At 37.5% G+C, this 18289-nt stretch overlaps 1 protein-coding gene across 3 annotated transcripts in view; it reads right to left on the reverse strand.

The window, feature by feature from the left end:
• Nucleotides 1–18289, reverse strand: part of CDK14 (cyclin dependent kinase 14) — a 318721-nt gene that overhangs the window by 116340 nt on the left and 184092 nt on the right. For all 3 annotated transcript variants that reach the window (XM_054059028.1, XM_054059029.1, XM_054059027.1), the window contains one exon: nucleotides 12984–13077. In XM_054059028.1, the coding sequence (XP_053915003.1) occupies nucleotides 12984–13077 (94 nt within the window). The remainder of the gene's footprint in view (nucleotides 1–12983; nucleotides 13078–18289) is intronic.

The raw sequence follows: 18289 nt of genomic DNA on the forward strand, positions 1-18289 counted from the left end.
TAGAAATCAACCCACATTTTCCCAGAGCAAAACCCCATTCTGAACAGTGAAGCTCAGTCACAACACATGGGAGGAATGAGACTGCTTTGTTACACCACCATACCAGGACGCGCCAGTCCTTATGCAGAAGGAACAGCATACGCACACAGCACATTAGAAGCTCATGACACTTGCCGCTTATGTGACAGAAATACATTTGCAGTGGAGACAAAAGCTGCTGTACTAAGGCAGACAGACTATTATAGCTGGGCTAACTTAACTGCTGAGCTCAACACCTGAAAAAAAAAAAAAAGTTAATGTCATGAAAAGTCTTTATCTCACCTAAAAATCCTGAGGAGGTAACATATACTGAGACCTACATATATATAGTCTGGTGCTCAGCATCACAGAACAGCAAGATACTAGAATCCAATCAGATCATCCAGAAGTTTGCCAGCTCCTTATTTTGCCAACTAAGGTCTTGATCTTTTAATAATATCAATTTTAAATAGATTTGTGCAGCCACAGAGAGCCCAGTGAAGCAGTAGGCATTTTGTCAAGCATTTTCAAGTGACCATTTGTTCAATATGCAGTAAATGAAGGCAGCCAGTCATGCTGCCATTTGAAGAATGTGCGGGTCCAGGTGTTACAATATTTCTGAAACAGTGAGTCCATTAATAATGAGCTCCAATTGTGCTGGGTATATGTGGTGGATATAAGAGCACTCTTCCTGGATGTCTAAACATCCTGCTGACTCCTGCACTGAACCTTATCATAATTCCCAAATCAAATCACTTTTAAAAATGTCTAACCTTATCACTAAAAATCCATTTCAAGTGATTCAGTTTCAAGTGTGCCTCCTACAACAAACCACAGCACGATGCTTGGTGTATTCTCTGCAAACAGCAGTATTTTGCTGCTAAAAAAGCAAGAGTTTTATACTTTTGACTCTCCTCCTGAATCACAGGAACAGAACAAACAAGCAGAATGAAAAATGTAAGTCTCTAAGGAGTGCGGATTTTTTTTTCCCCCTAAAATGAGGCTATAAAAGCAGCTGAGACATTTCAGCTGGGGTCAGGGCTGAATCCGAGGGAAATAATTCTCATCCAGAAGACAGTAAGATCAATGGAGAGTCTGTGGCTGAACAGAACCCATATTTTCCACTTCAGCATAGTGAGCTAGCACACCTCATTCCAGAGCACTTTGAACGTTTCCAGTAAATTCGCTCGAGCACCCAGCCATTTTTCTGAAACTTTCTTTACCCATTTCCTTTCAAATCCATTAAGAGGGACGGAATTATTTTCCTGACATTACAAGGCACATGCCAAAATGTAGAGATCGGAAGTGGGTTTTGAAAGAGTGACAAATTTTGAGACGCTCAAATTTTCTGAAAATTGGCAACTGCAATTTAACCATTTATTGCTCATTGAGCAGCTGTGGCTTTAACAATCAGCTGGCAGGTGGCCTAAGACTTCTCATCTTCTTCATTTAAATGAAGGTGAAAGCAAGGGTTATTCAACTGGAAAAGGCAGCTGCACTCCCAGCTTCAGTGAACCCATTTGTTTGGTTTGACCTAGTGCACCCAAGAACTTTACCTGTTGACTTCTCAGCTCTCAAAATGACCAGAAAGGAAGGGTTAGGGTGTAGTCATCTCTTGTCTCCATTTGAACTATGCTGTAAGCTATGTGCAGGGCAGCTGCAGTACCAGTTCTTGCTCTTTGCAACCTCATTTTTCGGCAAAAGGGAACTCCTTCTCTGGAACTGCTGCATCCATTCCTTTCTACCGATTGGTGAAGGTAGCTGCAAGGACTGGGCAGGATTCAGAGAACATAATGCCTACAGCTCCAAAAGGAATTGATAGGGCTTTCAGTGAAACAATTAGTGAAGAAGTGTGAATGAATGAAGGCAAATCCTCAAAAGCTTGGAGCTGCTTAATTACAGTCCACTCTTCTTCAGAAAAATAAATCAAAACAAAGCAACCAAACCATATTAGAGGGGAGAACTGAAAAATAAATAGGATATGTAAATACAGAAAAGCAAATTTGCACAGACACACGACAAAGAGCTTCAGTACACCTTCCTTTCCCATCCAATAATTGTGGAAAGGAAGAGAAAGAATGGAGTTACAGATTCTTACCCCTTGCCCCAATATGTTAAGGTCCACAGAAGCGTGTGGCCTGAAATGTTAACAACACAAAGGCTGAAAAATTATGGAGGATCAGGTACAAGAATGGTAAAATGTCTACATTAATTCTTTAACATGAGCAATGCTGCTAATACAAGGCAAATGATAAGATTTGGGAGGTAAATTTTAAAGATCTTGCTGAATTAGCAGAAAGGGAGACGTTGCACCAACGAAACAAGGGTAACTAACTATGCTTGTTCTAAGAGACGAAAAACAACCTCTCAACACTTTAGGCACAGCTGATCTCTTGGACTATGTGAGGAATGCTGATGAGCAGCACAATGTTATCATTAGGCTAGTTAAAAGGCTGCAAAAGCAACAAAACCATGAAAGCATTAGGAAGAATAAGAGCATAAAGCAGAAGTGGTAGGAAGCTGCACTGAAAATATGTTTTACTGAAAGTAAATGAAGCCCAAAGAATAGATGAATTTACTAAGAAACAGGTGTCCCACTACCCTTAGTTGTCAGCTGCATTCACTGCTCTGATAATTTATTTATTTTTTTTACAGAATAGGGTACTGCAGGGATATCATTAAAAGCTCCATAAAACAAAGAAAGTAAGAATTGCCCTGGCTACAGTTATAACTCTGCTTTGAACTGCTGAGTAGCTTATAAAGTGATAACACGCAGTGACATCAGCAGGACTTCATCTGTACCCGTCCCTTTTCAAGGGAAAGGAGCAATACAGGCGCACTCTAACCAGCTGGTCCAGCAGCATAGCAACGTTATTATCCAAGTATCTCAGTCAGGAGACCAAAGCAGACTATGCCAAAATGCCTGGGCTTTCCAACATGCAAACTATTAAGACCTCTTTTTAAGTATTAGGGCAACATGTTGTACAGATGCACACCAAGATGAAACATAAAGGGTAACTATCAGATTGAGCAAATCCTCTGATTTTACTGACAGGCCAGTACAGTGATACAAGACTCATGCAACTTTTCTTTCTCTTACAAGAAAAGCACAATTACCAGCTATTGTAAAACAATTACACTCAGGGTACACAGAGGGAAAAAATACACAAATATAGTATGTTCTAAGATGAAAATGCGTTACAACACAAATAATTTCCTTTTGAAAGAGGGAAGTAACTGCAGAATATTTTTAAATAATTTCAAAAAAGAACTGAGCAGGAGTTATTTTAAAACTGTAAGTCCCTCTTTATGACACAGTGAAGTTTAATCTAATTGAAAGTTTACAAAGTCAACTGATTTCTCACCCACCAAAACACAGAGAAATCCAACCATAATCTTCCAGTGCAACAAGCAGATGCCTAAAATTTCCCATTGAATTCTCCTCTGGATGTAATCATCATCAGGGAAATCATGTTTATGTGAGAACACACCCACTGCACCATACTACATCTTCTGTTTTTACTTTATGCTGCTCTGGTCCATCAGGTTTGACAGTTTACACCATGGCCATTTGGATCATGCTGTGCCCCAAAAAAGCACCATGAAGAATTCTCATTATGTTATCACAAAACATATTATTAGTTCTCTCCAATGTACTCAGAAACAGATCTCAATTGCCAGAAACGCTGTTAAACAGTGATATACACATGCACTTTTAAAGACAAATGGTGAACACAGGACATTTTTCTTACTGTGGCTGGCAGCTAAAGAATTCATTTTTGCTATGGTCTCCAAATTATTTTAAATGGAGCGCTAAGAAATCTAGCGAAGAAAGAACCAAAACATCCAGAATGAAACATAATATTCTATACTTCAAAACCTGCTCTGTTTATTTCACACGCAAACAGCTGAGAATACCTACTGCATTAAGACCCTAGTCACATAATTCTACTCTCAACTCCTGTATGATGCCTCTTTTTTTTGGACATCTTCTTATGAAATAGAATATATTCCATTTCTGCAGCCTTTTTTGTTTCCTTTCACTGCTTATCAATACTGATTTTGCCCAGTACTTTGCAGGGCAGTTTCAAACTAATGCAGCTTTTTTTCTGTCAGAAAATTAGAATAAAAATTCAGAGGAGATGGATTCCTTCTGACTTTCTTTTCTCTGTGCAAGTCACATAAGTAGTGGCAACACACAAAAAGTGTACACAGAGAAACTGTGACAGCATTTTTTATGTCATTTATGCATTTTATATGCATATTTAAAACTCAGAGAAGATCATACAACATTTTCAACATGTCAAATTAAATGCCTAAATTATTTAACCATAGCCACTTAATGAACTAGAAAAGCAGCTGCCCTAATCAAGGTGGATTAATATTAGCCCCTGAAAATTTGAAACCTCTTGAAATCATAGAATCACTATGTTGGAAAGGACCCACTAGATCATTGAGTCCAACCATTCCTAACAATCCCTAAACCGTGCCCCTCAGCACCTCATCCACCCATCCTTTAAACACCACCGGGGAAAATGACTCAACCACCTCCCTGGGCAGCCTCTGCCAGTGCCCAATGACCCTTTCTGTGAATTTTTTTTTCCTGATATCCAGTCTGAACCTTCCCTGGCGGAGCTTGAGGCCATTCCCCCTTGTCCTGTCCCCTGTCACTTGGGAGAAGAGGCCAGCTCCCTCCTCTCCACAACCTCCTTTCAGGTAGTTGTAGAGAGCAATAAGGTCTCCCCTCAGCCTCCTCTCCTCCAGGCTAAACAACCCCAGCTCTCTCAGCCGCTCCTCGTAAGACTTGTTCTCCAGCCCCCTCACCAGCTTTGTTGCTCTTCTCTGGACACACTCCAGAGCCTCAACATCCTTCTTATGGTGAGGGGCCCAGAACTGAACACAGTATTCGAGGTGCGGTCTCACCAGTGCCGAGTACAGAGGAAGAACAACCTCCTTGGAGCTGCTGGTCACACCATTTCTGACACAAGCGAAGATGCCATTGGCCTTCTTGGCCACCTGGGCACACTGCTGGCTCATATATGAAAACTTACATTTACCTTATAGAAAGATACTGAGGATCAGTGGCTTGTGTAAATGGCAGTGACAGCCGAAGATACGCAATCTTGTGGCAAGAGCTCAGCATCTTTCTTATTTAATACCCAACCTACGTCATTGACTCAGGAAACACTAAAACAGATATTAAAGTCTATCTTTATTCAAATTAGGCCTATTGCAAATGGTGCCTCAGGCATGTGCATGAGCTGAAGGAGATGTTTTCCCCCACATACCATGACAGAAAAAGCTATATTCTTTTATTAGTTCTTAGAGGGGCAGAAGAAATCAGCTATTACTCTTCAAGTCTTTGAAGAAACACATAAGGCATATCAATCTTATATTCTCACAACCTTCCTCTAAAATCATCATCTAAAGCTTCCTCACATTGATTTTTAGACATTTTCAGCTTTAAGTATGTTTGAACTTGAGCTACAGATTATAAACAATTTTGGCAATCAAGACGCTCTTCAGAAAACCCGCTTTTGGCATGTGATGTGCAATTCATACACAAGAAAAAGAGGAAAGGGAAAAGAGAAGATTCAAGTGTATTAAACATTGTTCTTTTATTAAATAGAAAGAGGAAAACAATATGATTATTTGATGTCTGATTATTTATTATTTTCCCCAGTAAATAAAGAGTATTATGAATCAGAGTAGGTTATGAATGGGCTTGTGCTTTATGCAGCACAATATTATGTTGCAGCATAAGTTTTTGAATAAAAACCCAAGGCTTTTGTTCACAATGGGCTTTAGCTCATTTGTTATATGCATAAAGGGCTTGCAACTGCATTTCTGTTCTGTGTCACCTGCATGCAAAAATGTTTGCACTTACAGCTTCGTAGAACATGCGGATATAACCTGTACAGAGAGAGATTTTACATGGGGAGGGGAAAATCTGTTTGTATGGTGTATGGGGCCAAGATGGAAGATGCCTGCAAAGATGTAAACCAGCATAAGTAAACAAGGCTGCGCCTACATCTTTTTCAATGTACTGCCTGTAACCACCCCCTTGAAGGCAAGAGGTGAGCCTGGAAAAGAAACAATGCTTGTTTATAATTATAGTGCATTTCTCATCCAGCAACTGAAATATGGTAGCTACTAAAGAAACATTCCTATTCCAAAGAAAACCACAAAGCAATTGTTTTCCACTGAACCATGTCTTAATTTGTTTTCTTTTTCTCATAGCCAATTATTCTTTTTTTTTTTTTTTTGCGCTACCAAGCTGATAATAAGCCATACTCTTGCAATCCCAGCAGCGCTAATGGTTTTGCCCAGAATTAGCTGGCTGGAGAGGAATATCTCACAAGCAGATGACACCTACATGCATCAGGTTGTGTGAATGGCTGGCCTGACATCCAGCTAGCCCTTGAAAGTCAAGAATGGGGTTACACATTCTTGTATTATTTCCTCTTCTCTTCTGCTACTAGCTGGTACTTCTCCCTGCAATTGTACACCATTCACTGCTGGGTATTTTTATGACTTTAATCATGGATGAATGGGAGGTTACATGTCCTCTTTTCTGAAAGAAATGTTTAACAGAGTGCTAGATATAACTTCAATATTTTTTAAAACCTCCTTTCCTGACCCACATAGGCAACATTCCTCAAGAAAATTTCCTACATTTTTACAAGATTGCTATTTTTAAATCCTGGGCCTAGTTTGTTCATCCAGTACCATATAGGTTTAATGATATAAGGCAAAGAATAACACAGAGTATGGCTACTCAGACATGGTGAGGACCGTTCTTTGTAAGAGGTAAACACAAATTAGCATCAAATACCTTGCGCCCTTTTATAAGGGAAAAAGACTACACATGCAGCAATACAGAAGACAACATAATGCAGTCAAAGAGCTAAAATTGAGCTGAAATTCCTTGAAAATAACTCCTAGAAAATCTAAAATCCTTTACAAAGTACAAATACACAGAATATTTACTTTGGTTTTTAAAGATCATTTTAAAGATTAATTCACCTCATGCTTGCCTTGTTCAGGAGTACTTTCATTTGAAGTTTGGCCCAAGACCCAAAGCCCAGAGAGGAACCTTGCAGAAGTGGTATCAGTGCAAAACCTGCAGGCAACTGCAGTAAAATACTGAGCAAGTGCGAACAACTTCAAAGAGAAGACCCGTGGGTAGAGAAGTTTGCTATTTATTTTAATAATTTCAGTGGTGCTGAAGAGGAGTGAAATATTTTCCATATTGCTAAATAAAGCAAAGTAGAGGCAAAATCATTATCAGGATATAATACATTTCACTTCTCTCATTCTACTTATATGCCATGTAACAAAAGACAGAACTCAGCAGTCAGGTTTCTACTTAGAATTAAAAAAACCCAAAACTTGCCTTCCTCATGAAGCCATTGGTGGAATGAAAAGGGAGAGAGATGGCAGGAAAACACAAACTGTTTATAGAAAACTTTCCCCTTTTAACCAAGAACTACCTATTTTACAAAGATGAAGACTTTTTCTCCAATCAGATTCATCATCTGCAACATATAAGGCACCGCAGATACCATCCCTACACAAAATAAAATTTCAGCTCAGGTCCAGCCTCACAAATACATCTATCCCATCAGAGATGAACAATCTGTATTTCAAAGCCAAGGTATTTACCAAGCAACAGAAAAACAAGCATTGAGTAATGAAACAGTAATAAAAGACTAATAAATTTGACTACACATCACATCACACGTGAACTTCGAAACCCAGCTGTTCAGAGTACTCTTCCCTTGGGTTTAGCATTGCATTAGCTTCCCAAAAGATGTTAACACAATGTGCCAGAAAGCACAATCCCTTCAAGACCGTCATAAATTTAAATGAAAGTGAGGCCTCTTAAAAGGTATTATTTCAGGCTTTAGAGGAAGTCAGTGACATGACGCAAACCTTCAGATACAGAACCATAGGGAGAAACCTATACAGCTTCGCAAACACCTATTAACACTAGAGTCACAGAGGAAAACCTGCTAGCCTGCTTTACATGATGCAAGACACTTGAGGCATGTAGTCACATATATATATAGAGAGAGGTGCATATATACGTAAAAGAAAAAAAATCTGCTAGCCTTTTAACTCTTCAATAATAGAAGTAACACTTCCACTCCCATTTAAAAGGAAAATGCCATTTTTTCAGAGCTATCTGAAATCATGAACTCTCACAAGTCTCGGCTGTAAAGCCCCATGCAGAAAGCTAGCATTTCTAGTGTCGCTCTTTGGCATACCAGGCTACTGGGCTCAACAAACGGATATTGTTCTCTTTTCATTACTTTTCAATACTGTCCCTTATTGCACCCAACAGAGCAATAGAATCTGACAGCAGAGAGAAGTCCTCAGCTTTTTGCAATATGCGTGCCAGGAAAGACAGAAGCTTCTGGCTGCAAACTCCCACTTCCACTGTGCCATGTTACATGGAGTGTGAGGCTCCTGCAGCACTCACCTATCCCATAATCCTGTTTGCAGACTCAATGCCCATTTACAGATAAAATAAGATGTTTAAGTGCTGTTGTCTTGCTTGTGCAGAGATCTACAAAGTGTCAGGAGAACTCTTTGTACATTATCCTTGCAGTGAAAAGTAATTTTCAGCATAGTTGGCACCAAGACTAAAGTTCAGCCAACACACAGATTATTCCCTTATTAGGAAGGCTTTGGAGCCTGGGAGGAAAATTCACTTTGATCTATAGTGGCTCTTAGAAATCTCATATAAAGTGGAAAAGACAGAAATACCTTTCTACCTAAAAAAAATCTGTCCAGAAGAAAAATTAAGCTAGCACAAGAAATTCAACTCTGATCTGCTTTGAATCTGTTAAGAACAGGAAGTATAAAAGCACATCCTTACATCAAAAATCAGAGCCATAACAAAGTTGGTACCTCCAGTGTGGCTCAGGGTAAGGCATACACAGGCGTACTGCAGACTTCTCAGTGTAATCAGCTTTAACACTCAACTAATCCATGCTGATCATCAGCAGATGCAAGGAGCTGTCAATTCTCCCTGGTGCAGGGCTAGATTGAATACATTTGGTGCAGCTTTTACTTCTAGATATAATTAAAGCTTATTTTAAATGGTAGGTACTCCTTGATACAGAAAACCTCAAACTTTCCATCAAGAGAAATGTATGCCAATGAACAATCAACAAGAATAAATTACTGAAGATCTTCGCAATTCCATACCAGAAGCCAAATGTTTTTTCACAGTTTTGTGTAGTTCTATTTTGATTCAACAGACTGCCTCATATTTTTTTTTTTCTCTTCCCAAGATTTTACTGTTCAATGTGTACTTGATCAAAGCTTCACCCCATCTCACACACGTATTACAAAACTTAATAGAAATTCTGAGATTACTGGATTAGATTATTGATCCATCAGACCTAGCACCTTGCAACAAAACCTCAAGTTGCTTGTCTCGGAGAATGGCAAAACGCAATTTACTGGATCTTCTCAGTTGTGCTGGAAATGATGGTGACACTTTACTAGTTTGATATTTCAAGACAAGACTTGTTAGCTCATACAGGCTGTAATTATGCTTTTCTCTCTTATTTTCTATGACGTAGTTCCACCCCAAAAGCAATCTCAGTTCAAACATGTACAAAAAAAGTAGCAGTAAAGTTGTATTGGTATACTGATTAAACCATATCACCTCTATATTAAGATGTGTTATTCAGTGTTAAACCTCTTTGAAAAAGCAATCTACTTATATTTGTGACTTCTATTTTATTTGGTAAGTATAGTTTTCCTAAAAAGAGATTATTCACACTTTTAATTAATATTATCAGATCTGAAGTGTGACAATAACAACTTGCAGCTTCCTCATTGATCAACATCTCTAAGTGCTGATCCAATTCTCAGAACAGATTCTGGTTTATAAACCCTTGCTATTTTATCGAGGCCTATCGAAATAACAAAACCTAAGAACACATTATAAATGGTTGCTTTAACAGAAACAGAGAATCAGTGTACATAGTCTTTTAAAACCCCATGAATATTTAAAAGAATAGAAGTCAGGAACCACAAGCTTAAAGAAAAGTTCTTAAACAAACCTGTTAGATCAGCCTCTGTTCTTAATCTATTATATACAATCTATACAATTAAGTCATTATTAAACATAAATAAATACCAGTCAACAAGGAAGAAATGCAACTAGGGTGCTGGGTTGCACCTGCTGTAGCTATGCGGATGCATGAAGGATGTCAATGGTAGAAATACGTAGAAGCATTTAGGGAATCTCTTTTACTTCCACTTGATAATCATACATACAGCATGCATGCAACGTATTTTAATTTCATTTACATAATAACGGGAAATTATACAACAGGTAATCAAACAGGCATTTACAATTTTTCAACTGTTATTCACATTAAATTTTGTTCACTTTCTGACTATTATTTCTTACCATTTTGAGACTTTCCTACTACACTGTAACTGATTCCTTTAGGGAAGTGTTAGAGCTTCAGGCTGCAACCTGGATTCTTACATGCTATGGATTTGTACGACTAATAACAATGGCAACAGATACAACAAAGATTAATACAACTTCTGTTGCAAGTTGATTGTTTTGGAAGAGGACTACAGAACAACAGGATTTACTGTGAAGGTAGATGGTACCTAAGATCACTTTCAGAAGACTACCCTTTGTTACAGGAAAACCATCACTGTTGCATGTTGAAAATGTGACCTGTGGGAAGACTCTGTGTCTTTTATCAGTTGGTCTGTTTCTTTCACAGCTGTGTAACTGCTCACTGTGTGGGAGTGAATTGTATTACTTATCTGGTGTAACAACCTGATTAATTTTGTACTTCAGTGCTATTAACTACCACACTACATATGATTCACTGGAGAATGAATGAATTTAATCCTTCTGTTCAAATACAAAACCAAACAAGAAAAATCCTTTGTTTTATAACTTTAAAATAGATAACTTAAATTCTTAATGATGCTTAGAGTACATTAGGAAGGCACTCACTGAAACTATTTAGCTAAGGGTAACTAGACACTTTCATTAGAAAGCCTAATTAACTGGGGTTTAAAAATTAACTCTGATTTACAAGGTTTGTAAAAGATTATATTAAAGAAACAGTATCAATAAATTATCCCTTGCTCTTTCAACACTGTTCTCAATACTTGCAGCTGCAGCTCTAAAATGGAATTTCAAAAAATTGGCAGGCCTCAAAACTCATCTGGGGGTATATTTATATTGGCATTTTAGCACACCAATAATTGTGAGGACAGAACAGAAAGGAAAGAAAATAGGAATATACAAAAGGTTTACAAAGGCATACAAAACCAGGTTTATACTATACACCTATCACTTCTTGCACTGTCATATGAACTCATAATGCAAAGAGGCCCTATTAAAGAAAGCACTGATTTCTGCTGCTAGAAGTCTACCTAACTTCCATAGCAAAAACACTCACTAAAATTTCACCATAATAAATGAGTAGGAAGTATATTGTTTTCAAAATGTCATGTTCTATAAATAAGGAGTAAATTTCATTCCAATAAATGAGAAGCGTAATAATTTAAGGAAGCAAAACCCTAAAACTGGCCAGGAAGTTGCTAGCTTAAAATACACAAACTGGCAAACAAATGAAGCAATTAGACACCTCACAAGAACTGTTCAGAAATGCAGCTCCTTATATACGTTGCAGCATAGCTATTTTTCCACAGCACCCAATTTTCACAATATTAGCCAAGTGGGCAGAATAACAAAATATTTTACAGAAAATGAGGCATATCATAATCAATTAAGGTCTTGTTTTAGGAAGATATTTTTTTCCGAGTCACTCCTCAAAGCAGTTGCTAAATCCCCTCATATCCCAACAAAAGAGATATAGTACAAGCAAGTCTGAGTAAAATGACGAATGTAAATGCTGTAAACTTATTACAAAAGACTTCCTTTCCCTCCTCATGAGCCAAGAAAGAATCCCAAATAAATCCACTGCATTTGAAATACACAACTACTAACAAAATAATCTTTAAAAGCAAGGTTATGTTCATGCTTCCCTTCCAAATTTGTGGTCAGAAGCAAAGCAGATATTGTCAGGCTGAGGGAAGAAGCTGTTCTTGCAATAATTTCCCCAACGGCCAACCCATAGTACTAAGAGCCACTTTGGCTAGTATCTGGGCAAGCAGTGGCTTCCCTGAATAAACTCACTCCACAACAGCACAGCTCCCAGTCGCATTCAGAGTAAATCAGGGAGTCTCGAACAGTTCATTGGGGAGTCAAGAAAAATTGTTCTGAACCTTTTGAAAGGGTACTGTGAAACACAGAGCACAATGGCAGGAAAAGGGAGTTTAATGACAAAAAAACAAAGCAAACAAAACACACTACCCTGGTTTATGCTCGATATAAATTACCTCTTCTTGCACTCCCCATGTCAATGTGTCATCAGTGCCTATGATTTGCTCACCTACTTTACAAAGGGCTCAACTAGGCTGCAGAAGCAGTAGTCAAGGACTCATGTTGAACTTGACTATAACCATGATTTCTCATGTCCCATTCTGTTTCTCATCTCATTTCCAAACTTGCTTTTTCTTTATATGTCTATCGCACAAAAAACCACTTGCCATTGACATTACAGTACGAGCATAATACTAACAGAGCACCAAGGAGAGTTATCAGGTTTGATAAATTGCAAGGATGCAATTGGAGGATGACAAGCCAGCTGAATTTTCATTGCCTTACATTTGAAAGCTTTTTTCCACAATTATATAAAAACATTTTTGTAGATTCCTTGAAATATATAAATTGAAAAAATTAGATCTGAACTTACAGAATATATAAACTGCATCTAGTTTGTGGACCAGGCTTCTGACCCATGGCTCTATCATTATTTTAATTCCTGACACAAAAAAATACGTGAATACTTATCTATCAATCCTTTGTTGTCTTAGGCACATTACTTTAGCAATAAAGAACTCACCAGAAATATCCTTTCAAGTTGATCTTGAATGTCTTTCATTCCTGGAAAAGCAGCGACCCCTTGAATCATTTCTACAAAGATACAACCCACTCCCCTACAGAGGGAAAAAAAAAAAGAAAAAACGGCAATTTTAGAAACAATTCTTATAGATTAAATGGCCAGTAGCAATGCTTTTGTATCCATCATCAGTAGTTAAATAATAGTCTGTGGGGGGTTTTAAATCAACACCAAGTTGAAGGACAAGCACTTGCATTTACTAAAACCAACATATACATTTGAACACTTCTCAGGTGTCTGAAGGCAGACGTAGAGGTAGCAGGAGTATGGATGGTAGCAGTTCAGATCAATAAAGGTACAGTAGCTGCTCTCTGTATGAGTTGTTCCCAAGCACCATAATTGCACTCCTAGACAAATTTGGGGATGTGTGAATCACAGTGAGAGAGCACCCTTCGGAGAAGCTGAATGGGGACAGGACTACGGCACGGTGGCACGCTAAAAGGGTTTGTCATGGGAGAAGAATCTGGAAAAAAATACCAACAATGAAAAGGGCATGTGGCTGCTCACAGCCACTGAATTAAGCTACTGCCCAAATGCAGATGACTTCTGGTATGGGTTTGCTTGGACTTTCTTCTTCCCCTTTTCCACAGAAGAAGGAAGCTCAAAGACCATAACTGTGGGGCTGCTGACCCCACTACCAGGAAGCTCTGACTAAGAGATGCTGTGATAGGCTGAGCAGCTGTGCGGTCCCTACTCTCCCCACCATGAGAGCCACCTTGCTGCAGCTCCTGTCCTGGACTCCCACAAAAGGTATTTCACGTGAGTCCCTCTCATCCTCCTCAATTAAGCCACTGGCAGAGGTGCTGGAAAATCAGGGGGCAAAAAATATCTGAGATATAACTACAGCAGAAAGAATGGCTTCTCAAAAGCTGAGAAAAGTTTCTGTGACTCTCTAACTCAAATTTCAGATGATTCGTGGACTTTCTACATCTGAAAAGCAAAATAAATTACAAATTTGCACATGCATCCTTTCTGGATGAAGAGAGATCAACAGCTGCTTGTTACCTCAGCAAAACTAATTTTAAGGGAAAACATCCTCTTTAGCTATCAATAGGATGTAGAATTTGATTATATATTTTAATTCGTACTCTTACATTTTTCTACAACTTCCACATGCAAACGCTTACATATGCTGTATAACCATATCTATGTATGTAACCACACAAAAAAAGACCTTCACCGAAACCAAATGCCAATTAAATAACCCAAAATATGTACCAAAATGAACCAAGATTTTGCAAAACTATGGCACACCTCTCCCTAAAACTGTGTTTCTGCATCAGAAAATCCCAGCAATAACCTCTAATTTAACTTTGCATTTAGAAGTAAATTATTTGGAATCTAGTAATTAGATACCTTTAAACGCTTATGCATCTTGATGATGCATTCAGAAAGTAACATTTAATTTTTAGGAATATGTGTGCATATATTGTTGAGGAAGTGGTTCTAGAATAAAACAACTTAATGAAAATAGATTGCATGTTTTCACTAAGGCTGGGGCTGAGTATTTATAGATACCACTTAAGATTATCAGCAGACAACTCATGCTTTACTCATCTCTGAAGGCTTTGACCACTACTGAGTAATGAAATAATTCTACATACCAGGACAATTAGAGTCGACAGTCAAATTTCTTGAAGAAGAAAATCAAACTGTCACTAATTTCTAATTCTACATTCCAAAGCATAGATATATTAAGCAAAGTTTCTCCTCAGGCATTGAAAAGTGGAGGAAAACTTTTGAAAGCACATTTCTGGTCAAATTTTAGAATAGCTCAGCTGTTAATAAAAGAGGGGTTAAAATTTATGTTCCATATGCTTCTGTTGGTTACCAAATGAACTGAATTGATTAAACTGCCATTCATCATTTAGTCTGGTTAGTGGTTCATTAGGTACAGATAGGCACAATATATCTTAGCTGAATACTTATAAAACAGCAACAGGATCTTAGGCAACGAAAAATTCAAGCTTTCTGTCAGAAGATATTTATTCGAGAGAAGAAATAAAACAATTGAGTTTAGACTAAAGAAAAGAGGATTAAAATTCTATTCTTGAAACCAGAAAAAAAGGTATTTGATTAAACCAATGTATCATTTGAGGGCATGTACTCCTATCTCCAGAGAAACTTCAGCTAGCTATTTGAACAGAAATGCTATAAGGGCAACAGGAAGAATTTGCCAAATTTTATATTGTTTCACATAACCTATTTACAAAGTTTTCTGCTTTTAATGGGTATAGCAAAAGTATGAGCCAAAAATCAAGTAAGAACTTCAAACAACACTGCTGAAGAAAAATTTCCACCTTAGAAAGAGAATTCTATTATGTGTCTTGGACTATTTTGTAAGCTAGTACTCCATTCAGTCACAAGCTGAAATGAGAATGAAGGAGTACTGAAGTTATATAAACAACTAATACTAAAATCAAAAGTATATTAAAATTATTGAAGAGAGAAACAAACAGCCTTTAAGGTTTGATTTGGAGGACTGCTGTTCTCTTTAGCTCACTTGCTCTTCTCTTTAGCTCACGCTTGCTTTTGAAGCTTATGGTGTTCAGCACGTTGAAGAATAAGTCCATAGAAAGAGAAGACTGAGTGAGTACTTCAAGAAAAAGAAAAGAAAATAATAGTAATTAAAAAAATAAAGGTGTGGTACTGATAGGAAATGCCCAGAAAGATAACAGCACATAAAGGCTTCAAGATGTCCAGATGGTATTTTAGATGTCTTTGTGGTATCACTGAATTTTAGGTTTTACAGCAAGTAGAAACAGAGTATATAATATCATTTGTGAATCACAAACTGTAAGTGCACAGACACGGAACATGAAAATAAATAAATCCTTTACAGGGCCTTGAAATTTAGTCTCATTTTACAAACTATTTAACAGAGTAGAGAAATTTTTGAGCAAAGCAAAAATTCTTTTTGTGCCAGAAGAACTGGTTTGTAAGGAAGAATTAAAAGAATGATGTCATTCTTGGCTAAAAGAAAACACAAGGGACAGGGAGAACGTGATAACTCTGTACTTTAAATTATGCAAAATTGAGAATAGGGAAGAACTGATTAGGATTTTAATGGTTCCCCGAACTGTAGGGATCTGAGACAGTATGATTTAAAATAGCAGAATACCTTTATTTCCTAAAAATTTTAGGGTGAGTGTTAAAGGAATACACTTAACAACGGTGCAATACCCCAGCTTCCGTAGTTAATACTTGTGTAAAACTAGACAAGCTGAAACACTTCTGGATATTCTTCAGGGAACAGACTAATACAGTAATAGTAGGTTGGATAAAATGATCTCACAGATCACTCCCATCTCTAGTTTCCATGACACAAAGATTACTTCTTGAAATATGACATACAATTAATTAACATGTATGCATCGCTAAGGATATGTTATTTCTGTATCACTTGTGCACACTCAGCATACAATGCCATTTTCAGGCAGCACTAGAGAAATAATTTGTGATGAAAGAATACTAGCCTAACACACTTCAGTGTATTAGATTTGGATTTTCCTGCTTTTTTTATAGGACTGCTGATTTTGACTAAATAAGCCAAACACTGGAACTTAGCTCTGAGATCTTTCCAATGGACTGGCATGGGATAACCGTGCAAAGTAAAAGTGACAGCCATTTAATGCTGAAATGGGTGGCTTACCCTCTGATGACAATAAGTGTGACTAAACCTACTGATGTATTGATGAGACCATATGTGGCCAATACCATCTAATACTGCTCTTCTATTGTCCTGCTTAATTCCCCGGGACTCTGGCTGTCACCATACAGCCTTATATGGAGTAGAAGTTAATACCACAGCTAAATGAGTTACTCTTGCATTTGAATTGACATAGTAAATGAGCCTGTAAAAATGAAGCTGGGTGCCTCAGGAAACTCCTTTTTTTTTTTTGCTTTTATAATTCAAGAGGGTATTCCCTTAAAATTAACTTGCTTACTGGTGCGTTGGTTTTATATTTATGGTTTAAGAATTCAGATCCTTATTGTGACAAGAAGAATCTCCAGCCTATTTGTACTTGAATTTTTCAAACAAGCAAGCAAGCAAGCAAACAAACAAAAACCCCAAAACATATCCTGCAGTTAATATTCCAATGTTTCTTGTTGGATCCATAAAAGAGACTACAGACACTTCAGACACCCTCTGAAATTAGGAGTTTCCACACCAAGTTTTAACTTATTTTTAAATCAAGATTATTGAATAATCTTACTACAGATTAGAAGAGAATAAGCTTATTACATAGGTTTTAAACTATTAAACTTTCTACCCAGAATAGGTCTGCTTTCTAGCAGGCTCAGTGCAGATCATAACATGCAGTACGTTCTTCACAGGGAAGACCTATGCTAGCTCTTGACATAAAGTTTCTATCTGAAACCTGTGAAGCCTGTTTTCAGCACGCAGGATTTGGCTTTGGAGGAGGAAGGCATTTTATGACAGCGAAGTAATTGCTTCCAGCGATCCTCCTGGTGAGATTTCTGAAACTCAGAAGAACAATAGAGTTTTTGTTCATATTTCCCAAACTACATGCTGCTTGTACAGTTAAATGAATTAGAATTCAACACATCCCCCCAAAACTCAATTATTTGGGATTTTTTTTAATTTGTCACCAAGAGGTAATACTGGAATCTCTTCCATAAAATCTACTAGTATTATGCAACATATTGGAAAGGCACAGAGATTTTTATCTTGTCTGAGTTAGTAAAAAAAAGAAGTCATGTTCCTATATGATACTGCTTATAAACAGAACTACAAAAACAATTTTAGGGTAAAGGAGTGAAAAGCAAGGAACTTTTGTTACCTTAATTGACCAATATCTGATTTAATTCTACAGTGGCACACTGCCAGAATACCCACAGATGCTGACTTGGTTGGAATTTGTCTTACGTGACCACTCAACTTCGATATTTGAAAAGTAACATATGATGGGAGATACAGTCTGATCAAAGTATAGGGGCAATAAAGCAAAGAGATTACAGTTCTCGCAAGACAAAGAATGAGTGAAGAAAAATTTCCTTTCCATGATGGCAAAGAACAACATTAAAATTTCTGCAGAAGGCAGATGCAACGAATGAAAAATAATTTACTTGGAAGTATGTTAGTTCAAAGTATTTTTCTACTGACAATCCCTTTTTGCAGGAATCGTTCCTTTAGACTCACTTGTTCAGTAAAGCAAGATGCAAAAATAGTCAATAAAATTATGTTCAAATTTGAGCACTGAGATATTTTCCTGTTAAACATCTTC

Source organism: Cuculus canorus, chromosome 2 (assembly GCF_017976375.1).
Source record: "Cuculus canorus isolate bCucCan1 chromosome 2, bCucCan1.pri, whole genome shotgun sequence".
Lineage (NCBI taxonomy): Eukaryota > Metazoa > Chordata > Aves > Cuculiformes > Cuculidae > Cuculus > Cuculus canorus.